General features: G+C 42.7%; 1 protein-coding gene across 6 annotated transcripts in view; it reads left to right on the top strand.

Annotated features, from left to right (window-relative positions):
• Positions 1–24,859, top strand: part of itsn1 (intersectin 1 (SH3 domain protein)) — a 40,464-nt gene that overhangs the window by 1,806 nt on the left and 13,799 nt on the right. For 2 of the 6 annotated variants that reach the window (XM_037124362.1, XM_037124367.1), the window contains exons 2-33: positions 6,171–6,232; positions 7,400–7,492; positions 8,540–8,603; positions 8,739–8,899; positions 9,559–9,744; positions 10,112–10,190; positions 10,454–10,554; positions 10,656–10,719; positions 10,814–10,951; positions 11,059–11,153; positions 11,577–11,716; positions 11,992–12,114; positions 12,402–12,551; positions 12,892–13,032; positions 13,223–13,310; positions 13,530–13,669; positions 15,513–15,596; positions 16,884–16,961; positions 19,652–19,788; positions 19,884–20,161; positions 20,410–20,573; positions 20,922–20,936; positions 21,776–22,020; positions 22,124–22,298; positions 22,405–22,491; positions 22,599–22,747; positions 23,004–23,083; positions 23,175–23,347; positions 23,442–23,487; positions 23,677–23,798; positions 23,940–24,063; positions 24,509–24,703. In XM_037124362.1, the coding sequence (XP_036980257.1) occupies positions 6,205–6,232; positions 7,400–7,492; positions 8,540–8,603; positions 8,739–8,899; positions 9,559–9,744; positions 10,112–10,190; positions 10,454–10,554; positions 10,656–10,719; positions 10,814–10,951; positions 11,059–11,153; positions 11,577–11,716; positions 11,992–12,114; positions 12,402–12,551; positions 12,892–13,032; positions 13,223–13,310; positions 13,530–13,669; positions 15,513–15,596; positions 16,884–16,961; positions 19,652–19,788; positions 19,884–20,161; positions 20,410–20,573; positions 20,922–20,936; positions 21,776–22,020; positions 22,124–22,298; positions 22,405–22,491; positions 22,599–22,747; positions 23,004–23,083; positions 23,175–23,347; positions 23,442–23,487; positions 23,677–23,798; positions 23,940–24,063; positions 24,509–24,703 (3,943 nt within the window). In that variant the 5' untranslated portion in view covers positions 6,171–6,204. The remainder of the gene's footprint in view (positions 1–6,170; positions 6,233–7,399; positions 7,493–8,539; positions 8,604–8,738; positions 8,900–9,558; positions 9,745–10,111; positions 10,191–10,453; positions 10,555–10,655; positions 10,720–10,813; positions 10,952–11,058; positions 11,154–11,576; positions 11,717–11,991; positions 12,115–12,401; positions 12,552–12,891; positions 13,033–13,222; positions 13,311–13,529; positions 13,670–15,512; positions 15,597–16,883; positions 16,962–19,651; positions 19,789–19,883; positions 20,162–20,409; positions 20,574–20,921; positions 20,937–21,775; positions 22,021–22,123; positions 22,299–22,404; positions 22,492–22,598; positions 22,748–23,003; positions 23,084–23,174; positions 23,348–23,441; positions 23,488–23,676; positions 23,799–23,939; positions 24,064–24,508; positions 24,704–24,859) is intronic. The other 4 variants (XM_037124365.1, XM_037124364.1, XM_037124366.1 and 1 more) reach the window with 4 other exon arrangements.

Here is a 24,859-nt window from a genome sequence, read left to right as displayed (position 1 = left end):
GTTTTCTGTCTTTTTGTGTTTCTCACTCTAAAACACTGGCCTCGAGCCCACACAGGCTAGAAGTCTTGCTCAGGAAAGCTTCAACCACGGTCTCATTATCATGCATTGATCAATTATGATAATTTGCTCTGTTGTTATATCACTGTAAAAAATTGGACAGAATTATTCATAATGGGTTTGTTGTAGGTGCAGTGCTGTACCTACATTCCTCATTAAGTTATCCTCAGTGCTTTTAGAAAGCTCAAATGTTCACCTCTGCGCACTAAACTTCGTTTAGTTGGTCAAAGTTCAGCAGGTCAAGCTGGTTTCTGGAGAGGGGCTTTATGTTCCTGCTTCAAACAGGCTATAAATCAGAACCACATAATACAATGTGTGCCAACATATCCAAGGACTGCATTCAATATTCAACAATTCCACCTGCCTCAAAGGCCAGATTCATAATATGATCCATTAGCAACAACAAAAAAAACAAGCCTTGAAACATTTCGAACAGGGCACGGTCACCTAATCGACATCTGCAAATATTTGCCTCCTGTTTACCTCCAGTCTGTGTGAGCAAAGTGGCAAATAAAACAAATGCGTCTGGTAGTGAAACAAATTTGTATCTTGGATTTACATGGAGTTCAGCTTCGGTAAACACAACCATAACCAGAGGCAAAGAAAAGAAGAGAGTGGTTGACCCCTCAGTGGCCATGGTCATTTACTTACGTGCGACCGTGACCTGAAACGTGCCAGATGCATCAGGTAAACCAAGCTATTCTATTTAGCAAGCTAATATTGCATAAGCTTACATGACCTTAAAGCACCTACTCAGCCCCCTCACAGGTGTTTTCACCCACTGTGAATTGATAGACCAGATGTTTGTACTAGTGATGGAATTAAAAGCGGATAACTGTTAAGAATTTAGCCAGTTTACAGTGCATTTCATAAAAATGAAAGTCATTTTTAGGGCATTGTTTTGACACCTGAAAGAAGTTTTCTGACCTGCTTTGACCGTTTTGTTTCAGAGCCTTTTACGTTAATACTTGAATCATGACTGGACAGTTTTACCCCTGCAAACATGTTCAGTGTTAAAAAAAAAAAAAGAAGAAGTCAGATGGTGAACTTATGTTGCGTTGATGTTGTGAGCAGCTATGACCCTTAGAAGTCCCAGTGATTCAGTCAAGCTTGTCGCCATATGAGGCATGCTGGTCTTGCTATCAGTTTCTACATTGTGATATTGCTAACATTGGCTAGCTGTGGAGGCTATAGGAATGATGGGAGCCTGAGGGAAGGGTGGAGTGATACAGCAAGAGCTGATGGAGAGACTGCAGTAGTAACGCTGGTGAGTGTGTGCTGGATGGGTGGGTGTCCTGTCACCTCTCAGGCCTCACCCTTTTGACATCAGTGTGATAAGAATGTGTTTCGAGTGAGAGAGACAGAGCTTAGGTCAGCGTCAGGCAGTGTGTTGTCAGCCAGTGTTTCTTTTAGTGTGCGAGTGAGAAAGAGGGGGGAGCTGTGTGTGGAGGGTGTGTGTTAAATGCAGATGTATGTGTTGTGTATGTGCTCGTGAAGAGTGAGAATGCTGATGTGAAGAGGCTGCAGTTATTAATAACAACATGTAACTGTTAACCATCCACACAAGATGAAACAGTCAAAGAATAAAAGAAATATTCTGGTTATTTTTTCCTATTAATTTGCCACTGATGTATTCTGAAGCATGATAAGACTAATGAAGAGCACCCTGTAGAATGTCCCACTTACAATTCAAATCCTCACTTTTTTAAACCTATTGTTTAATGTGATATTAAACTGTGGAAGCACATTTTCACATTCAGTCAATAATGAATTCTGCCAATCAGTTTATTGATGAATTGGCTCGTCATTTCTGCTCTACTTCGAACTAAAACAATAGAGGATCAGGGGACTGAGGATTTAGCCAGCACAGTGAACTAAAAAGACTGTTATATTGTGATGTGTCCTGCATTTATGGGTCCATTTTGATGTTTGGTGTTGCCTTTTTCTTACGCCTGTAGCCAACTTGTCGAATAAATTGACATGATATCAGGTTGATATTTATAGTAAGTGCACAACACACTGGCAGCAGAAGAGGCTGAAATATGTTTCTCAATTTTGAAAGCAAAAATCACTGAAGGAGCAAGGTTGAAAAAACCCACAGAAAGCAAGCATTGTGGATTTAAATGAATTGGGATTTTATCCAAGCCTCTCATATTAACTTGAGCTTTTACATTTCCATTTTATCTTATTCCACCTTGAGAAATTATCTTTTACCTCACAAGAAATCTCTGTGATGTGATTCAGTTTTGGCCCAGTGTGGTATTAATTTGTTCTTTACAGGATGAATCTTACTGCAGGCTGTACAGTTAATCAAAATTTAATCAAAATCACAGTATGGCGATGTTTATAATGTGTGAACAAACAAATGTGGAGCTGCAGAGATAGTTTCTCTTTATATGGTCTCTTTCCTGGAGGACATCCGGCACCAACACGTTGTTTTTAACTCCAGTTGATAATGTGCAATATTTCAAGAAAGACTCACAATCATCTTGGAATCATTCTCGACATTTCCTTTCAGGGAAATTTCTAAATCTAATACAACATCAGGAATTCTTGCACGCTGCAGAGTTCTTAGATCCCCGGACAGAGTATTATTATCCTACTCCACAGTAACTGAGAGTAGGGTAGCATCAGTTTACGTGCAGTTCATCTATAGGAGAAGGAAACGATGGAGAGGGTCAGAAGAAACATGAGGGGAAGAGACAAAGAGAGAAGAGAGTCTGAACCATAATCTGTATCATGTTATGAAGCTGCCTTAAGAGTGTGTGTGTGTGTGTTTGTGCGCATGCATGTGTGTGGGGGGCTTAAACTGGCATCTGCCACGAGCCTTGATAACAGACCAACACTCCAGTAACATCCCGACGCTCTAATTATACAGACTAATCCCACAAATACAAAACATGTAAACAGGGAGAACAGAGAAAAAATCCTCAAGTCCTCACTGATGATGACAGAGAAAACAGATGCTCGATGACTCCAACAAACAAACACACAATCACAGGCAGTTGACTTCTCAATTGAAGTTTAAATGGCGTTCAGTGCTGGATTTATAATTGTTGTCATTGTCAGATATTTGCATGATTGTTTTCATTAGCGCTGAATCTGCTGATTATTTTCTTGATTGCATCGTGGCATCTTTGAATTGCTTCTTTTGTACCTCCAGCAGTCGAAAAACCCAAAGACTCTCGACTTACTGTCAGAAATGACAAAGAAAAACAGCAAATCATCACATTTAAGAAGCCAGAAACGGTTACTCGATTATTAGGGTAACTGGCAGTTAATTTTCTTTCGATTGACTAATTGAGTAATCATTGCAGTTGTCACAAATGAAAACCTAGTGAATCCAACAGCTCCACCAAAACAAGGTCACTCAGACTATGATTAATGCCAGAGAAATCATGGTAAAAATGGGGAGTGCTCCTGCCTTCTGTTAACAACAAAGGGTGTGATCTCTCTTGCAGTTAGTTTGCTTTGGTCTGAGGTGCCGGAGCTCATAAACAAAAGTCACTTTGACTCACAAGCAGCTTATTGGCTGGACAGAGGTTTAGCAGCCTGAAATCTGACTAGATTTTGGCCGCAGGAGATGTAAAAGTAAGTCTTGTTCCAATTCCTGTAACTTCACTTAAGGATAACACTGTGCTCTCTGCTGCACTTTACTTCCTCGGGGTTCGTTCCAGTCAAGAATACTTAGAACAAACAGCTACATTTTGTCAGTACTGTTTCTGTAGCCAGTTTGGATCCTATCCTTACTAAACTGACGTGCTTTTGAAGCAGTTTGAGTTCAGTAATTATCTGGGAAAATAAGATAAGCGAGAAGAGGTAATGCTTAGAATTTTATTGAATAATACAAATACAGTTTGACCTAGTTGACCAGCAGTTTGATTGCTCCTGTCCTGTTTTTGGAGCCAGTGAAAAATCTACTGTAGTTACCCGACTGCGTCAACGTTTCCTCAGTGGCAACGGCCGTGAAAGTGTGCGTCTGTGTGTGTGTTTGTGCAGGGTGGGCTTTGTTCGTCTGACCTAGTTAAGCTGGTTACTTTGTCCTCCTGCTCTGATGATAATGAGAGACACACACACACACACACACACACCCTTGAATAGAGCAAGGACAATCTACTGAAGAAACGGGCCCAGAGAAAACGTCCTCATCAGCTTGAGAAACTGTTTCTGTAAAGAGACATTTCAGTTGAGTTGTTTTGATGCTTTGAGCACGACGGACTAAATTCCCTCCACCTCCGTTATATTCCACTGTTGGCTCAAGTCTCAGAAGTGAATATGAAGACTGATACTGCGTGCCAAGATACCCACGTGATTTTGGATGAACTGACCCTAAACTAAGAACACCAAATTTCTGTTTACACCACACTGGGAGAAAAGTCAGCAACCCACACACACACACACTCGTACACCCACACCGAGTCCTCGTCTGTTTCAATGTGTGTCAGATTCTTGTTTTGTGTTGTCTGCCGGCCACACAGATACAGGGGAGGGAGGGTAGGCAGGTCTGGATCTGATTAACATACCTCCATGAGACCAGAGGTATGATACACACAGACACTTCTGTATGGAGCTTTTATTGTGACGGGGTAGGACAGTTTTATGCCATTATTTTTTAAACAGCTATTCAGACATGAAGCTTGAATATCACGATTTGAGCTTCTAAAGTAATTTTTTTTCAGTCTGTTTTAGTCCCACCAGTCCCTCATGGTATTTTTAAAAAAAAAAATTTTTAACGCAGCTGAATTTTTAGTAAAGTTTATAGTTCAAGCACAGTAATGTCATATTTCATTTATTGCCAAACTGTTAAATATCCTGCCTCTGTTGTGCATCTTTGTCTCAAATGTTTGTTAACCAAATTTGAGGGATCATTGCAAAAAAAATTAAATAAATAAATATATATATATATATATATATATATATATATATATATATATATATATATATATATATATATATATATATATATATATATATATATATACACACACACACACACACACACACACACACACACATTGGCAGATATTATATTGATATGTATGTTTTTTTACGTCAGGCTCTAACGTTTACCTTGAATATCATGTTTTTGGAAATCATTTTCATTTTTCTGTCACTTTATAAAATTTTGTCAAGCACAACAGTTAATTCTGTCCCGCCAGGAGCTCAGAGATGCACTGATTATTGCAGCTAAACTACAAAATACGCAGAAACATTTGCCTTATTTTCTCAGCTAAGTGGTTTTACAGTCTCAATAGATGTTTCTTCCAACAAACATTGCCTCTTTTTCAGACAAACCCATCATTCTTTAATTCCTTGTCTCTCGTGTCTCCTAGTCAGCAGCTTTGCAGTTTGTTTTGTTCGAAAGAAACACTCACTTTAATAAGACTCCAGTGGAGCTTTTTATCAGCCAACAGTAGAAAAATGGTGTTCACTGTGGTCAGCTCCCAAGTGAGAATGTGTGTAAATGAGTGACTGTGAGGCAGAGTGGTTTAGAAAACAAGCGAGTAAGCTCAGGCAGCCCGCCCTGCATAAATGAAGGTCTGCTGCCCTGTTGACATGCACAGTGCAGGCAAGGCTGACATGGTCCAGTCCCCTGAGGACCGGCACCAGGCTGAACAGCAGACTGATGCAGACTTCTTCAGCATCATTTTTTTTTCTCCATATAGACAAACTGGCTGTATATCTTATTACAAACTACTGCATTTATGTGCTTTATGTTTGTCTTCATGCATCGTATCACTGCATCTAAACAGACCTTGAAACTACAGGACCTGTAATGGCTGACTGGGCTGGAGACCAAACTGAAAAAATTCCCAACTTCAGCATCAAAAGACAGCAGAGTGGAAAATTAACTTCAGAAAATAATTTCCTCTGACTGAGTTGGTCTCCTGTCTCAGCAACTTTCGGCAGGTGACCAGACATTTTTTGGCACTTTTAACGTGCTGCTGGATCGCCGCCCTTTCACTATGAAAGAATTTTTATGGCTTACCAGTGAAATGCTTTAATGTTAATTTCTTATTAATGTTACTGCATTATTAAGCAGTTGAGTGAGGTGGGGTGAGATTGATCAGATAAACACTTAACCTGTTTGTTTTTTTTCTGCGTTGTTTCAGGTGTCGTCGTGTAGTGCAGAACAGTGAGTGAACCATGGCGCAGTTCCCCACCACATTCACAGGTCAGTACGCTTGTGTGTAACTGCAGTCCAAGATTTTTATGAAAGCTGATGTTTGTATTTTCCTCTCAGAGTTGAAGGCACACCACTCCATTAACCCGCCGTCATTTTCCATGAGTGCATCGGAAGACGAGCCACAGCCTCTCATTAATCCACTCTCAGTTTCCATAACCAGTTTTACATCGTAGAATTCCTCCATTATTATTTATTGATCCAATTGTCCAGCACAGTCCACTGAATTACGTCAGGGGAGAGGCAGAGAGAAGCCACATGACTGAGCTGCAAAAGTATGCCTCTAGATCAGAATCACGTTTAGCAGAGCAAGTTCTTTACTGACGTGGATACTTGTGTTAAAGAAGACTCTGATTCTTCTTTACTCAAGTGATGTGCACTGATGGGTGAAAATCAGCCGTATATTTGTGTTCAAAAGTAGGGAGGTAAGGTTGAAAGTTGTCATACCTGAAACATTTACTGAAGAACAGTAACAAAGTATTTGTACTTTGTTCCCAACTCTAATCATCAGGCAAAGACTAAGTCGCTGTATCCACAAAATACGATAACCATATAAAGCTCCTTATAAAGAACGTAGCAGGAAGATCAGAGCTGCGTTCATCAAAAGACAACTGAATAAGCAGCTTTTCCAACGGTAGTAAAACGATAATGCTTCCGTCAGCATCGACTGTTCTTTCTTTTAAAGGGGAGTCACTATGATTCAGTAAAACTATCAGTAAATTGTAAAGGAAGGATATGTAAACTGAAACTGACAACTGATCAAGAAAAATATAACCCAGTTGAAATTGGGAAGTAGAAAAGCAGAATGGCTGGTTAATTATTGAGACTGACCAGCGAGGGTGTAACTGGCTCTTGGTTCATGGAAGCATCGTATTGTCAAGCTAGAAACTCACAGACTGACGTGTCATGCACCGAGTTATCTAAGGACATCAGGCTCTCAGCACTTCACCCGTTCATCCTTTTTTCTTTGCTCATCAGTCTTCAGTTGACACACTTAATAGGAATCCTCTTGCCAGGAAGTGAAACTCATGACTCACACATTCTTCTCATTCCTCTTTTTTTTCCTCCGCTGCCTGTGTCTGGCTTCGTTCTTGACCTTTGTGTCCGGTTTCTCTTCTGTAACACTGTGTGTGTGTGTGTGTTTGTTTTGTGGGCTAGGTCCAGATGTGTTTCTGATCTCAGTGGATGAGAGAGCCAAACATGATCAGCAGTTTCACAGCCTCTCTCCCACCGCCGGGGGTTACATCACAGGTAACTATCACTCTCTCTTTCTCTGTCCTCTATCTCCACACTGCACACCCTTATATGGACAAGGTGACATGAGGACAGGAACAAGGACAGTGTCGCTGAAGGTCCTCAGTGCTCTGATGCGTGAATCCGAGCTCCCAGACTCAAATGATGACAGACATCATCAGAGTGGCTTTATGTTATTGTCTGCATGTCAGTCTTATTTGTCCTCTGTGTCACTTTGTTGTCCCACTATCTCACCAATATATAAAAGAAAGAAATCTACATTTGAATCAGACAAAGAACCCTTTATAAGTTAAGTTTAATGTGACAGTTCAATTTCAAATCACAATGTTCCTCTCAAATCCAATCAGCCGCTCAACAAATACATTACTGGGATTCCCCTCCAGCCCAGTAAGTGGTATTAGATACTCTTCAATAAGTAAAGATTAGATAAGTAGGGCTGCAACTAACATTTATTTTCATTACTGATTTAAATCTAACATTTATATTCTCAGTCAATCTAATGATCGTTTGGATTGGATTGGAAAGTCTCTTATTGTCCCCGAGGGGTCGATCTGGTTTCCAACAGCAGAAGACACGACCAGCACACGTCATCACAGAATAATACAACAAATGGAGAAATAATATGTATAACATACAGGAGATCATTAGAAAATGGGGATTGATACCTGTGGGGATTTTTGTTTAAAAGGCAAAGTGAATATATTTAATTTAACTCATCAATTCTCCAAAACCCAAACATATTCAGTTTTCTATCAGAGTGATAATTATCCACTGATTATATTTTTATTAATCTTCCAATCGTTTTAAGATTTGCATCATGGAACATGTTGGCATTATGTGATTTGTTGTATTGACTCAGAGATATTTTGTATTTCTGTCAGCATCCTAACAGTTACAGCTAAGATCCAATTATTATATTATTATATATGCATGATATATATGGGCTTTTGCGTGAGGTTTGTCTTTCCTCATGTGGTCTGAAGCATCTTTTTCTTTTTGCATCTGTCTTTGGATCTCACATAATGTTTCTGTTTGTCTGTCAAGGCGACCAAGCCAGGAATTTCTTCCTTCAATCAGGACTTCCCCCTCCCATCCTGGCCCAGATCTGGTGAGTGACATCGATAGGAAGTTATAACCAGCTCTGGGATATCGGATTAAAAATCACACAATGATGAAGTTTTACTCTGTGAAGTATTCACATCTATTTAAAGCTATTCTTCTTCTTCCTCTTCTTCCTTTGAAGGGCTCTGGCTGATATGAACAGTGATGGCCGTATGGACATCCACGAGTTCTCCATCGCCATGAAACTCATCAAACTGAAACTCCAGGGTCACCCTCTGCCCCCGTCGCTTCCTCCCAGTATGAAACAACCCCCACTGCCTTTACCACCCCCGGGAGGCTTTGGTAAGACTGAAAAAAAACACACAATGTGCTACGTGTGTTATGTAATTACATTATGTTTATGGCAGCTGACATCCTGTCTGCCGGCTTGCTGTGTTTGATAAGTCACACTGCATTAAATGCGATTGCAGGCCGTGACTGATTGTGAGACTAAATCATGACGGTGATCTTTTTAATTTGGTTTCCCTTCTGTGATGGTTGTGATGTCCACTGCTGATAAGCAGCAGAAGAAACACTGCCCACAGTTTAATGTAATAATCTAGATTTAATCTTTTAACCATCAGTTCATGTGACAACTGCTTTTCCTTGAGGTTTTTTGATGTCTTGTCGAGCCTGGAAGAAGGTGGCGATAAAACTGTGTGTGCTAGTAAAACACTGCGGGTGCATTAAGGATATGGATGATGTCACTTTTTTCAAAAGGTCATTTTTGGAAATGTTTGCTTAGTCACTCTCAGTCTGTTGCACCTTCAGGGCTGATCAATAAAGTTGTAATGCAAACACAGCACAGAGTCAGAGAGCAATGTGGCTCTCACACTGTTAACAGTATGAATATAAAATGGGGGACATGAGAAATATCGATTATATTCTCTCTTGGATCTCTTTCTCTCATCCCTCCTGCATGTGTCGGATAATCTCATCTGAACTGTATGTCTGTTCCCCAGGCATGCCTCCCATGGCTTCCATCGCAGCTCCTCTTTCAGGCGTGCCTCCACTCCCCCTGCCACCTCTGCCTGTCGGAGTGTCTCCGCCGCTCGTCTCGTCGGCCCCGCCTCCCCTCCCCCAGCCCATCGCCAACGGAGCTCCTCCCACAGGCATGATGCAGCCCATCTCAGGCTTCTCCCACCCAGGTGACAACGCAGGGGAAGTTGGTGTTTTTCGAAATGTTCTGAGCTTCTATTTACACATAATATTTACATTACAGAGAGCCAGATGCTGTTTTTTTTTTATGTCTTTATGAAAGCGGTACTCAAAGTAGCAGTTCACTGCTTTGAAATGAAGTCAGAACTTTTTAGAAAAGGTAACAGATCGAGCTGTGAGACAGTGTCACCAGCTTGAATTCAGTGTTAGAATTTATAAATGACTGACTGAATTTAATGTCACCTCATAAGACACTTGAAAGAATGACATAAAATTAAACGTTTTACAAAGTGTATGTGCTGTTAAAAGGTTTAGTGAAGAACCTCTGGCTTAAATTGACTCTTTCTGTCTTCTCAGCTCCCTCTGTCAACAAGTCCTCTTCATTTAATCGTTCCAGTACCAAGTTGCAGAAAGGGCCGTCCTTGGATGCTGCAAGGTAGGCCACATAATCAGAGATGTTTGCAACATTTTACCCCAATAGCACGTTCACTTAAATGGTAATGTGACATGATTTTAGCTCAGGGTGAAGAATAAAAGTGAAAGTAATCTGTACGCTTTGACCGCTCAAGGAGCATAGGAGCATTTTGAACATATTTGTCCTTTTCAACCTGCTCTGTTGTAATTTTTTGTTGTGTCTTTTTATTGTTTCTCTCGTCACATCACTCTCTTCTGTTCTTTATTTTCTTTCACTCGTGTCAGTGGCCTGCCTCCGCCTGATTGGGCCGTTCCTCAGTCCTCCAGGCTGAAGTACAGGCAGCTTTTTAACTCTCATGACAAGATGATGAGTGGACATCTCACAGGTATTTATTATTTGTGGTAACATCTCTTTCCTGTTTACCACAGCATTAAATGCATTTGGTGACATTTCCTCCTCTCCCTGTGATGTGTGTCTGCGTTCCAGGTCCTCAGGCTCGTACTATCCTGATGCAGTCCAGTCTTCCTCAGGGCCAGCTGGCCACAATATGGTGAGTACATTGAAATTCAACTGTTAAATCCAGACCTAAATGGGAGTGGACACTCAGAAGGCATCAATCTTTCTCCATTGTGTTTTTCCTTTAGGAGCCTCTCAGATATCGACCAGGATGGAAAGCTAACAGCTGAGGAGTTTATTTTAGCCATGCACCTCATAGATATGGCGATGTCAGGGTTACCGCTGCCCCCTGTGTTACCACCAGATTACCTCCCACCCACTTTCAGGTAAATACTTCAACCAATTACCCCTTTAACTGACAATCTTTATTGATTTAGCAATACTGAACGTGTGCACTGAAAATATTGATTGTTTTTATGATTGTGTCTTGAAGGCGGGTGCGAAGTGACAGTGTTCAGTCGGACCAGAAGAGTGTACAGGAGGAGGCAGAGGAGGAGGCAGAAGCCAGCCTGGATAAGAAACTACCAGGTGAGCATATCATGGGTCAAACTGGGACTAGATCTGCCCATGGCTATGTGGTTTCAACACATCGCTGTGATTTTGGATAAACAGAAATGTTTTAAAAAAAAAACTGTAAATAGCATTCAGAGTCTCGAAAACACTTGACATTTTTGTTTTGGTGTTCTGTGAGCTGCTTAGCTAACATGAACTTTCCATTCCTTCCTCCACTTTGCTTTTCTGTCTGTTTTCTAGCCAGTCCTCATTGACATTCATGTGAACACAAAGGTCCTTGCAGTTAAAAATAAAGTGTGTGTGTTTGCTGGTTTTAGTCCTGTGTCAGCCAGAAACACACAAGGCACACTCACCCTTTTCCCCCACTTATTACATCTTTAAAAATGTCTAATTGTAGCCTGTATGTAGTTTATTTTAACTTCCTTTGTCTCTCCACAGTGACGTTTGAGGACAAGAAGAGGGAGAACTTTGAGCGAGGAAACCTGGAATTGGAGAAGAGACGTCAGGCTCTGCAGGAGCAGCAGAGGAAAGAGCAGGAGAGGCTGGCAGCGCTGGAGAGAGAGGAGCAGGAAAGAAAGGTAAACTTACATAACTTTGCAACACTGTGTGCATTTGAATTAGTCATGGTTTATGGGTCATGTATAAGGCTGGAAAGTATTTGCATTTATAATAGCCACAGTACTTTCACCGTAACAGCCACAGTATGCTGTGTTTTTTTAATTTATCAGTAAGTAGATTACATTCATGGTGAGTCTTGAGACTAAGAGGAAATTGAAATATATTTGGTTGACCTATAACAAATGATAGAGTTGTTTTTTTCTGCATTAACAGTTTTTGCATGTTTTTGTTTCAGGAGCGTGAGCGTCTGGAGCAGGAGAGGAGACGACAACATGAGCTAGAAAAACAGCTGGAGAAACAGAGAGAGCTGGAGAGGCAGCGAGAAGAGGAGAGACGCAAAGAGATAGAGCGGAGAGAGGTATGAAGGACAGAAAGTGATAACCTGCTATCTGCGTTTTAATTGAAGAGTTGTGGTTGAGGTGCAGTTTACTGCTGCGAAGGTGTAATTACATCTGCTGCAGATAACTTGGAGGCCTTTCACTGCTCACCACCGCCCTCTTTATCTAAAGAGCCCAATTTACATTCCTACTGCAGACTGCTGTTTGTGTATAATGAAGTGTGTAATGTATGAATATAAAATGTTGTTATGTAATATGCAATCTTCTGTAAGTTTTGAATGCAGTTCTTTGTGCTGTATGTGTCCAGGCCGCTAAGCGTGAATTAGAGCGTCAGCGTCAGCTGGAGTGGGAGCGCCAACGTCGCCAGGAGCTCCTGACTCAAAGAAACAGAGAGCAGGAGAGTATAGTGCTGCTCAAAGCCAGGAAGAAGACCCTGGAGTTTGAACTGGAAGCCCTGGTAACCAAACACGTACCAACACCTAGTCACATCATCAAACATTGACAACAAGCCAAATGCATGGCAGTTATTTAGAGTCAAAGCGGATTGGAATAAGCTGCTGAGGAAATTCTGCAAAGAGGCACAAGCTCAGTACATCACCTGGCACCGAGCTGACTGTTGAGTTGGCAAATGGAGCACAAGTACCAACAAAGTCACTGTATTGTAGAGAGCTGAGCCAAAAGCAATCAACTAATACCAACAGGAAGCTGTCAACTAATTGTTTCTGCAACCTAATACTTTGTACATAAGGAGATATGTAATATTATATTCCTTTCCATCTCTCTTTCCCTATCTTTAGAATGATAAGAAGAGCCAGTTGGAGGGCAAACTGAAGGATGTTCGGTTTCGTCTGTCAGCTCAGCGGAGGGAGGTGGAGCAGACCAATCAGACCAGAGAAACACGCATTGCTGAAATCACCCTGCTACAACAGCAGCTGCAGGTACACAAACAAATCAGCAAATAAACACAAATTCATTTCTGCTACATCTTTAATGACCCGAGCCATTTATGGAAGAAACACACACATTCTTTGCCTATTCATTTAGTAAAATTGTTGTGAAAATAGTGATTTAACAAAAGGAATATTAGTTCTGTGCCTTCTCTTGATGTGATTTTCTGGTCCTCTGCAGGACTCCCAGCAGTGGTTGGGGAGGTTAATACCCGATAAACAGAGTCTAAACGACCAGCTGAAACAGGTTCAACAGAACAGTCTGCATCGTGAGTACCATATAATCTAAACATACGCTCAGATGTATCTATCAAAAATACATATGCTTGCCATGATATTAGAAAACATTCTTGATTGGTGATAATGAAATGGTTCTGGTTAATTGATTCTCTGAATAATGAACTCTATCACTGATGTAATACTAAGAGTGTGTCTGTAACTAATAAACCTCACCTGATCCAACAACATGTCTGTGTTTGTGTCGTCAGGTGACAGCCTGTCGTCCCTGCAGAAGGCTGTGGAGCAGAAGGAGACCAGCAGACAGCAGCTCAGGGAACAGCTGGATGCTGTGGAGAGAGAAACGAGGGCCAAACTGCTGGAAATAGACGCTTTCAACACCCAGCTGAAGGTAAACAGCCAGTTAACTAACACATTAATACAAGACACGAGGGAAGGGTCACGTGTGTACCTCTGTAATAACTTTGACTGACTACGTAAACACCTTAACGAACTAACTTAGAAGAGTACACCAGAGATACATTCATGGTGTAATTACTCAGCACGTTAATGGTTTGTGTCCACAGGATCCGGCATTTGCGCATTTCCCATCAGTAATCTATGTACGCAGCTTTGCAGTGCATTCTGGTAGTCTCGCCTTGCCTTCTCCTCATATGCATACATGTTAGGTCCAGGTCATTATGCAAATCAGAGGTGTCCAGTGCTCCTCGCAGCTTCTGTAATCTCCTGATGACTATAAAACAATTGTCGAGGTAAAATGTAAACAGATTTGGCTGCAGCATGGTTTATATCCCACTTAAACTGTCTTCACAGACACATTTCGCTGAATTCAAGAGAACGTTTCTAAACGAGCCGCCATGTTTGTCTGATTTGAAATCACAGAGCAGACATGAGCCATGAGTGGCGTTTGTCAAGGAGTGTTTGTGCAGTTGTAGGAGGGAGCTGGTCTAGAGTCCAGTGACAAAAACACCCCTGTGGACACGTACCATAAGTGTTTTAAAATGAATAAAAACATTTCTTTAATTCAACATAAATTTACCCAACTATCAATCACAAAGTGAAAGTAAATAAATTCAAGAATGCTACAACACGGGTACAACTTTTTATGTTCATGTAACATAAAAAAAATTAGTGGCACGTGCTAATACATGTAATCATACACATAATATATTGCTAAAGCTTTATTGATTCAAAAAGTCTGTTTAACTACGTCTTATTAATGAGCCTGCTAACCCAGTAAATGTTTTGCTGAATGAAATATTGTCCACATTCAAAACATTGGATTGTTTGTTGTGACTGTCGCTTCAAATCCTGTCCTGTCCTCACACTAGTTTAATATACTCTCAATATTCATGTTTACTGATGTGTTTAAAGTTTTCATATTTTAATCTGACTACTCTAACTGTGCTTGGTTATGTTGGTGTCATATTAATGTGGCTTTGCTGTGTTTTTGGAGAGAACTAGCTGTGCACAGGAACACTGAGTGCTTTCACAGACAGCTGCTTCAGTTTACTAGTGAAAGAAAAAGATGGAGGGATTATTTTCCTCAGGGTTGAAGCACAGCAGTCTGTTTATGTTTCCTAGACTACCTTTTGTCCTGTTTCTGGTTCTCTCTCTTAATCTCCCCCAGAACACTGAGTCAGGTCAGAGAGAGGAGGATAAATCTGTGGTCTGTTCCAGTGAAGAGGAGAGGAGAGGAGAAAGAGAAGGAAGGGAGGGAAGTGAGGGAAGCAGGGACGACACAGACCACAATAAATAGATTGTCTAATGGCTAATCTAATGAAGTTCTCAGTCTGATTCAGTAGAGTCAACATAATGCTGTTATTTGAGAAAATGGCACAAAGCCTTTGAACAACAGACACAACCAGCAGCAGTGCTGGATGTGAGTTTTCTCCAGAGTGAGATGCCGTCATGTCTCAGTGGTGTAACTCTTTGCTCAACTGAGGCGTAAACCACTGAGATGTGACCGATAATTGACTATACTGCCGTCCACCTTCCTTTCTACACCACTTCTTCTCCCCAAAATCTGCTGTTCTTCTGTCCGCTACACCTGCTGGGACTCTTCGTCTTCTTCCTACTCGCTGCCCTCCTCCTGCTGTGTTTCCTTCCCTGCTTCTTCATCCTGTATTTCTTCATTTTCTTTGTTCAATCCACATAATAAACCCTTCCTTCTATATTTTCTACCCCTTTTATTTATCTCCTACACTGGCCTTTTGCTCCCTTGCCCATGCCAGTCTCTGTGTGAGTTCTATGCCAACCACTGTGCCAGGATAGAAGCCCTGCGACGCCAGCTTCAGGAGGAACAGAGAGGGAGACAGGTAGAGCACACTGCCACTGCTGGACTGGGGTGGTACTGCAGCTGGGAAATACTCTTACCAAATCCATATGATGAACACACTGCCTCTTATGGTGGACCTGGAGCATAGAGCAGTTTTTTTGCATTTGGATTGGACTATTTGAGAAGTAAAACATAGAACACCCTCTTATCAGCCTACTAACTCACACTCTTTAAGTGTTTTAGTCACTTTAGAAGGCTTTAACACCTGCAAACCAGACGTTAAATGGCTGGTTTGTGCATATTTTCCTGATTAACATGTGTAGTACACTGTGATGCCCCCACCAGGCAGCTAGATGTGTTGCATCCAGTTGGTGCTTGACTGTAACGGTCAAGCTGCGCGTGGTTTGAAGAGCACTGACATTCACACACTCGTGTACTGAATCTGGTTTGCTGTTTTTGTCTAATTTCACAAGTCGGGGTCAGTAACACCTCTGATGAGGAGGCATTCAATACTTAATACACACTAATCCAGAGCAAATACATACATTAGGAGAAAGTTGTGAAAACAGGAGGGCAGGAAATATGAATGAAAAAATAAGTAAATGCCTAAAAACACTCAAACCTAACTATTATTTACTATTCAGCACAGACAGGTCAGTTAGAGAATCTGTTAGCACTCTGCTGAAAACCTGGCTGTTGCTCCTGTCAGCCTGTTTTTGTAACGCCGGCTACATTTACAGTTGCACATTACTCATCACAGTGAGTCACAGGAGCCTCTCCAAGCATGAGTCAAGGCCTCACTGTGCTCTCTCTCTCTCTTTGTTTACTGAAAGAAATTAGCCAAACTCGATTCAGAGATTAAAGTGTTTGTTCAGGTGCTCAAAAAGCAGTTTGAAATGAATCGGGACACTAAAAGGCAAAGATTACATTTCCATTTAAGAAATATGCTCTTGGATGTTGTACAGATGTTATACTGACGTGCAGGAAATTCAATTGCACAACCGATTGCACAAGATGAGCATTTGACATTCAGTGTCAGTCAATTTACCTGCACAACTGCTGTTCTGTTTTAATTTAAACAGTCATATATTGCTTGATTTTCCAAAGATAAACAATATTTATGGTATTAAGAGGACTTAAAATGTCCAGTGTCAGATTTTTCAGAGAGGAGAAAGAAAAACTGCTGACAAGTTTAATTTTAATACCTTTAATTTGGACAAAATCAAGAATATGGACTCAAACATTAACTGTGTGTGAGTGTGTGTCTTTGTCTATAGAATGGTTGATCCTCTGTGTGTGTATGTATATGTGTATATGTGTGTTTCAGTGCCAGGAGCAGGGACAGCTACAGGAGTGTGTGTCAGCCGTCAGGGTGTGTCTGGCTCGGCTAGACTACGTTATAAAGGTCCACACAACAACCCAGCCTCCGTCCCCCTCTCCAACGTACCTCTCTCTGTTTCTATCGTTCTCTATTTCTGTCTTTTATTGTATCTTTCTTTCTGTCATTATTGTGCTCTACCTTTCTTTTATTCTTACTTCCTGTATTTATTTCATTCTTTCTTTCTTTTTCTCTTTTCCTGCTCCTTGTGACTCCTCATCCTTTCTTTCATCTTTCTCTCAGTTCACCTTTCTTTAATTCATCTTTTCCTTGTGATTTCTACTCTTCTTCTTGTCTTATTCTCCCTCCCCCTCTTGTCTCTTAGAATCTTCTCATCCACTGTCCTCCACTTTAGTGCCCCATCTTTTCTTTGCCAAGCTGGTGTTAGCTTACTAGCTATGCTCCCGTAGTTAACACTGTACGCAGTTGTTGTACGCTAAGCTAGCAGCTTTGCTAGGTTAGCTGGGGTGCTAGATTATGCTGTTGCTATTCTAGCCTCTTTTACTAGATGACTACTCTCTACTGTAATGCTATTGCCTTTATGCTACCAGATGATGTTTCAGCCAGACAAGTAGAAGCCGGAAACTAGAATCCTGAGTATGGTAGGCTTTACTTTATGTGGGTGAATGTGTGTGTGTGTGTGTGTAGTCTCTGCGTTCAGGAGTGTATGCCTGGCATGCTGTGTTGTCTCACGTCCTCCGCTTCCTGTTTCAGGTGATCAGGAGTTCTTTCTCTCTCTCTGCAGACTTGTAGTTTGACTCCTTCGTCAGCCTCTTCTCTCTGATTGGTTTGCTTGTTTTTCTGAAGGTTTCCTCACAGTGGTTGTTTGGCTGAAACACGACAGCTGCCTTGTGTTGTTGTTGTTATAGTAACAGAGTGTGTTCTAATGGCACAGCTGGTTGTCATGACTACACAGAACTGCCCCCTTCCCCCCCCCACTGCGCCCCCCTGACTCCCCATCTCCTCTCAACTCCCCTTTTTTGTTTCTATCTAACCCCTCCCACCAACATACTGTGCCCTGTGCAAGCTCCGCCCCACCGCCATGACCGCAGCCATGTATCCGGGGCTGGGTCGGTGCCCCCCTCCATTAGTGACAAAACCCCTCCCGGTGACATCCCCCCTCCCACTCATTTTGGCTAACATAATTATCAACCTTCAAAAAGGTTCCCGACGTATTTTCCAATTGCTTCCGAGGAGACCTGATGGGTTCATGCAGTCTTTGGGGTCATTTTTTGCTTGCAAGTGCCACAAAAGATAAGTCCAGATAAAATCTGATGTGTTCTCACAGGTTTTGAAAGTGACACTGTGAGCAAACTTCAGTTCACTGACCGTGGCTGGACATCTGTTTGTCGGGCGTCAACACCAGCTTGAGTTGCTCAAGAGTCACACAGCCACAGTGCTGTTAAGACAGAAAGACACAAGCTGCAATGAACACACAGGGGCGCGAGGGAGGAGGAGCCATGACTCACTCCATTGAGGAAGTTAACGGGGAGGCAAATGGTTGTGTTGATCCCTCGTTGGCCGCTTGTTACAGTCTGACAGGTGATAAACAGTGGGACTCCCCTTCCTCGCAGTCAGAATCCTACAAGATGCATCCTTTTGAAATGTGTGGAGATCGAAATGACTCTCCTGAGCTGTGTGACTCAGGCATAACAAGATACAAGCCAGCAACAAAAACAAACACAAACTGCTCGTTGAACTAGAAATCCATTCATACCACAGTAAGTGGCCAATGGTGTTTTGGTAACAGGGAAGCAGGATGGGTTTTTTCAGCCACGTCACCACCCAAACTTTGAGTTCCAGAAACTACAAGGTTCCTGAAGTCTTATGTACTCAGTGTTTCCACCGTAGTCTGACGATCTGCGGAGAGGCATATTAGTCTGCTGACGTAGGAAAAGGCGACAACAACAATGATCAACGGCCCGTCTTTCATATTCATTCTTCTGTAACTCCACGTTGATGTGTCGAAGCACACTGAACAAAAAAGACAATCCGCTTTGCAGATGCAAATTTTTAAAGGAAAAGTGGTGGCTGGAATAAAGACGCAGCAAGTACTCATCTGTTCTCGCTGCAGCAGCCCAGGGTTTGAATTCAACCTGTGGCCCTTTGCTGCATGTCTCCACCCATCAGTCATCCTCTTTCCTGTCATCTATCCAAGCCATCCTATCCAAAGTTCCTACACTTTTGGAAAGTACTGACTTCCTCCCAGTTCCTGGGGAATGTTCTCAACCATTATAGTGGCAAACCTGCAAAAGGCACAAATCAGCTATTTTGCCGTCATACTATCAGACCAGCCACCCAAATTCAAATGAGGAAAATGTGAAAGTGGCTCCTCAACACAAATAAGATGCGGCACATTTCAGTAGTTTGCTGTTAAGTCATGTAGTTTTTGTTTCTATAAATCCTTAATTTCAAACCACAAAACTGCCTCAGAAGCATCTCAGACGGTAGAGCACACAGCACCCTCTGTCCTCTGGCTCTCAATTAACATAAAACAACCAGAAAAGTCCCTTTTAAAGAGGAAAAATGTTACAACATCCCATCACCTGAGTGACACAGTTGAAGGGGCGGAGCTTGCCTTGATCACCTGACTAATACATACTGCTGCTGCTGCTGTTGTTCTTGTTTGTTGTCGATCGTAAACCCGTAGCAACCAGCCCTCTGATCCCACTTCCTCCTCACCGCTGTTCCTTCCTGTATCCAACGATGCCTTGCAGGAGCTGAGGGAGATCCACAGCCGGCAGCAGAGGCAGAAACAGAAGGATCTGGAGGGAGACACACACTCAATGACACACACACACACGCACATGCACACGCCGGTCGAGAGGAAGTCTGCTGAGCTGCAGGAGAGCAGGTGAGATGGAGATACACCTGAGAACTACAGAGGTCTTAAATTATATCCAACCCATTAGAACAGAAAAGCTCATTTTTGTTATACCCGTCCCGCAGGCTCTCATCAGAGGAGAGCGTGGCCTGGAGGGATGAAGCAGTAAGCTCCGCCCCCAGAGGTTCAAGCCCCGCCTCCATGTCTGCACCACATGCCTGGCTAAACAGAGTGACCCAGGAAGAAGAGGAGAGGAAGAGGAGAGGGATGGAGGAGGAGGAAGAGGTCCGGAAGGGAGCGGGATCGGTAGAAGAGAAAGAGGATGAGTCGAGAGGAAAGAAGGACATGCAGGAGAAACTGAACAAGCTGTTCAGCCAGCCGGCCGACCCCTGGGGTTCAACAGGTGAGAAGAGTCTAAACTGGAGCTGAGGACTGTTATGTTATATACAGGCTTCAAGGCGAGAGTGGGTTTATAAAAGTAAAGCTTGTAGGGGCAGATCATGTCCTTTCCATTCTCAACTTTGACGTTTGAAAAGGACACAAGTCCAAAGACTGCTTCACCAAGAAACACATTTTGTCTTTGAGTTTGATGTGACAGTGTGGATGAATTCTTGTGTTTTATAACACTTCTGTCTCTCTGTTTATCCGCAGGGGAGAAAGGTCCTGTACCGAGTCTGTTTGACCAGAAAACTTCGTCAGTCAGCGGCTTCGACCAGCAGCAGCCGCCGGTGAAGGTGGTCTACTACAGGGCTGTTTATCCGTTTGATGCTCGCAGTCATGATGAGATCAGTATCGCTCCCGGAGATGTGATCATGGTATGTTATATACACAAACGTAGCACTTGTACACTTGTATTCCTCAGGCGTCCATCTTGCTACAAATACACAGGATGATGAAGGACAGAGGACACAAGAACAATGAGTTCACCTCAGGTTCATATGTCGTCACAAGCTCTTCAGTATAAACAGCAATATGTGTGTTTAGATGTTGAACAGATCTTTTATTGCCCCTTTGTGTTTTGTGTGTGTGTGTTTGTTTATATTAGATCCTCCTGTGTGTAGATGTGTGTGTGTCGACTCTATCCTCTCTGAAGTGTGTGTGTGTGTGTGTGTGTGTGTGTGTGTATTAACCGTTTCCTCTCTCCTCTGCTGTGCAAACTGAAGGTGAAGGGGGAATGGGTAAGTTCTTGCCCCCGCCCAGTGTTGTGCTCCCACCAATCACAAGCCAGCACTCATTTAAGCTCTTGCTGTCATTGGCCCATCTCATGTCATCTCCGCGTTCATTCACTTGCCTGTGGATGAACGTCTTTGGCTTCTTCATTCTGATCTCTGAATGTTGTTGTGCTTGTCATGTTCTCACAGTTAATGTGGTAAATTGTGATTGTGCTTCACTGTCAATGTAAAGCTGCAATGTTACACTTGATAAAAAAAACATTGCAAATCATTTATTTTTTATTACCATCAGTGTCTCCATAAATAAACATCCACACTTCCACTGGAGTCATTTTTTAAAACAAAGTCAAAAAGTCCCCAATTCCAGCTTCCTAAATGTGAATATTTCCGATTTTTTGGCCAAGTTCTACAACAAAAAAGTGCAATGGACAGCAACATGGTGGACTACAAGGACTGAAAATTAAGAAAACAGTGTATTTCATTTGCAGTAAAGGGCACAGCCACAGGTTTTATCATAAGGCTATTCATAGAAATTGAATTATTGTGGAGAAAAGATGATGAAAAAGCTCCTTGTTTATTATAAGGTGGCATGATACAAACAAGATTCACTAAATTAGAACACAACTTTAACAGTCTTAGACCTCAAATCATCACATTTATATTTGACATTCACTGATTTTCTAATCATCTGGGAATCCCACTTCCTGGATTTCAGCTCTGAGCAGCTGCTGCCAGTGTTATTCCACCATGAATCTGAAACACTCACTGATTCTTATGAATTAAGTGTCTCTGTGTGTGTTTCCGTGCTTCAGCGTCATTTTAACCCCGCCCCTCTGCTGTCATAGGTGGATGAATCCCAAACAGGTGAACCCGGCTGGCTGGGAGGAGAGCTCAGAGGACGTACCGGTTGGTTTCCAGCCAATTACGCCGAGCGGATACCCGACAGTGAGGCGCCGATCAGCCTGCGTGCGACAGCCTCAGCCACACCCACCTCAGCCCAGCAGCCTATGACCACGCCTCCCCCCGCGCCCGGACACCCCTCCTCCTCCACGTCCTCTGCCAACAGTAACTGGGCCGACTTTAGCACCACGTAAGTCCGGCTCAGTTTTATCAGAACCAGGCTGCATTTGGCTTCACCGGTGCATCTAGAATGTTCTCATTAACATCGCCGTCATATCTGCGTTTATTTCCAGTTGGCCCTCCAACACAGCCAGTCAGTCAGACAGCGAGGGGTGGGACGCATGGCCGACATCTTCAACCAGTCAGAATCCTTCGCTCAGCGTTCCCTCGGCGCAGCTACGGCAACGCTCTGCCTTCACACCTGCCACCATGACGACGGGCTCCTCTCCTTCACCTGTGCTGGGGCAGGTAGGAACATCATGAAACCATCACATTGTTTCGACTGGGCCCCCACAACCCTGTTTAATGTTGTATTAATCAATATCTAACTAAGAGCTGTAATTCTGTCCGTCAGGGGGAGAAGGTGGAGGGTCTTCAGGCTCAGGCGTTGTATCCCTGGAGAGCAAAGAAGGACAACCACCTCAACTTCAACAAAAATGAGGTACATTTTCTATTTTTGTTCTCTTTTATTTGTATGAGCTAATTTCTTTTTCTCCATGGGGTTATTCGTTGAGCTTAATGGAACTAAAATTGTTATTGTTCTTTCAGATAATAACCGTGTTGGAGCAGCAGGACATGTGGTGGTTAGGTGAACTGCAGACCGGACAGAGAGGCTGGTTCCCCAAAAGTTACGTTAAGCTCATCTCCGCCACCATGACGGCCCCCGCTGGCCCAGTGACACGCAGTAAAAACACTAGGTGGGTTAAAAATGTTACATCAGGTCAACGTGAGAGTTTGTCAGACAGTTTTCTGCTCCCGCTCATTGACAAATCCAAAAAACACAGAATTATATAGCTTCTACTTCAGCTAGATGATGATAAAGGCTTCAGGAGTCTGGATATTTTTGGTTTCAGTACCTTGAAAGCTGAAAGAAGTTGGATGAAGTAGTCGTTGATTACATTTGTTTTCTATGTCAACTTTGGGTCCTTATACCAAACATTTTTCTTCTTCCAGTGAGTCTGGAGTATCAGACAGCCCCCCCAATGGAAAGCGTCCCTCTCCCTCCCCAACAAAACCCTCCGACTCTGGAGAAGGTAACACAAACACACACGCTCATTTAACTTCATATTTTTTAAGTCTGGCAGGTGTTTGTCATTGACTGTGTCCCCACATGTATCCACACAGAGTACATTGCCATGTACACCTATGAGAGCAGCGAACAGGGCGACCTGAGCTTCCAGCAGGGAGATGTTGTCATGGTGACCAGGAAAGAAGGGGATTGGTGGACGGGCATGGTCAGCGGCAAGACTGGAGTCTTCCCTTCCAATTATGTTAAACCTCGGGACTCCGCCTCAGAGGTGAGATTTCACTCAGAAACATATGAAGATGGACCCAACATGTTCTTGGGAATTATTTGTAATAATCTTATTTAAACTTTGTGTCTGTTTCTAGTCTTTGGGACCAGCAGGGAAGACGGGGAGCCTGGGAAAGAAACCAGGTGATCTTTCAGTTACTCTTCACTCACTTAAAGATGACTTGTGTCTGAAAAATAAACATTTCTAGCCAGGTTCAATTATTTATGTTCATCCAACCTGATACAAACAAAAACCCCACTTATTTCAGATCCTAGGCACTGAACTGATTTCTCACCAAACCTTCTTCTTCATCCTGTCTGTCTCTCTTTCAGAAATCGCTCAGGTGATCGCCCCCTACAATGCAACAGGAGCAGAGCAGCTGACGTTAGCTCCAGGACAGCTCATCCTCATCAGAAAAAAGAACCCAGGGGGCTGGTGGGAGGGAGAGCTCCAGGTATACCAGTACAAAGTCTTCTTTTATGTCATGATTTTATTAAAATCTCACAAATCTAGTGTGTGAATTGTATAATGTCAGAACATGCAGACTGTGGTTGCAGTTTATGACTAATAACCTGCTGTGTTCTGACTGGTTCAGGCCCGGGGGAAAAAGCGTCAGATAGGCTGGTTTCCAGCCAACTACGTGAAGCTGCTCAGTCCAAGCACCAGCAAGACAACGCCCACAGAGCCCACCCCCCCTAAACTGACTCCTGCCAACACAGGTAACCTCAAATTAATTCACGTACGTGTCTCTAAGGTGCTGTGGCTACTTTGACAATGTGGATTAGCTGCAACATCAAACCCACAGTCCATAAATGAGCTACACAAAGATAAGGAGTCTTTTAGGGAGTTCGAGTGACTTTCAGTCATTGTGCATTTGATACAACTTGTGTTTAAGGTGGCATAAAGTATTCTTTGCACCTCATAGCATGTACATAGGAAGCAAGCAAGAATTTATTTATGTACTTTATATTTCAGTCCAGGTAGAAGTACTGTGTGTTTGTGGATAAAGATAAACATTAGCCATTATAAACACAATTCAAACAAACATACTGATACATGTGGGAGAGGGAGGCAGTCAGAAAGACAAAGACTTTGAATGAGCTCGTACCAAAGACGACATGTGATCTCACTTCCCGTCCCCGGCGTCTGTCTCTGGTCCTGAAGCGGTGTGTCAGGTGATCGGCATGTACGACTACGTGGCGCAGAACGACGACGAGCTGGCCTTCCAGAAGGGTCAGGTGATCACAGTGCTCAACAAGGACGACTGTGACTGGTGGAAAGGGGAGCTCAACGGGAGGGAGGGTCTGTTTCCTAGCAACTACGTCAAACTCACCACGGACACGGACCCGAGCACGCAGTGTGAGTACACGCAAACACACACGCACACACACGCAATCTCACCTGAATGACAGAACACACACAATATACTGATATTAACACATTAACATCCTCTCAGTGTGAGTACAGAGTAACGTAACACTCGTAACACACAGTCACACTTCCACAGTGACACAC

The sequence above is a fragment of the Acanthopagrus latus genome, chromosome 15 (assembly GCF_904848185.1).
Source record: "Acanthopagrus latus isolate v.2019 chromosome 15, fAcaLat1.1, whole genome shotgun sequence".
Lineage (NCBI taxonomy): Eukaryota > Metazoa > Chordata > Actinopteri > Spariformes > Sparidae > Acanthopagrus > Acanthopagrus latus.
Note: the sequence above shows the minus strand (reverse complement) of the source record. Positions and strands in the feature narration are given on the sequence as shown.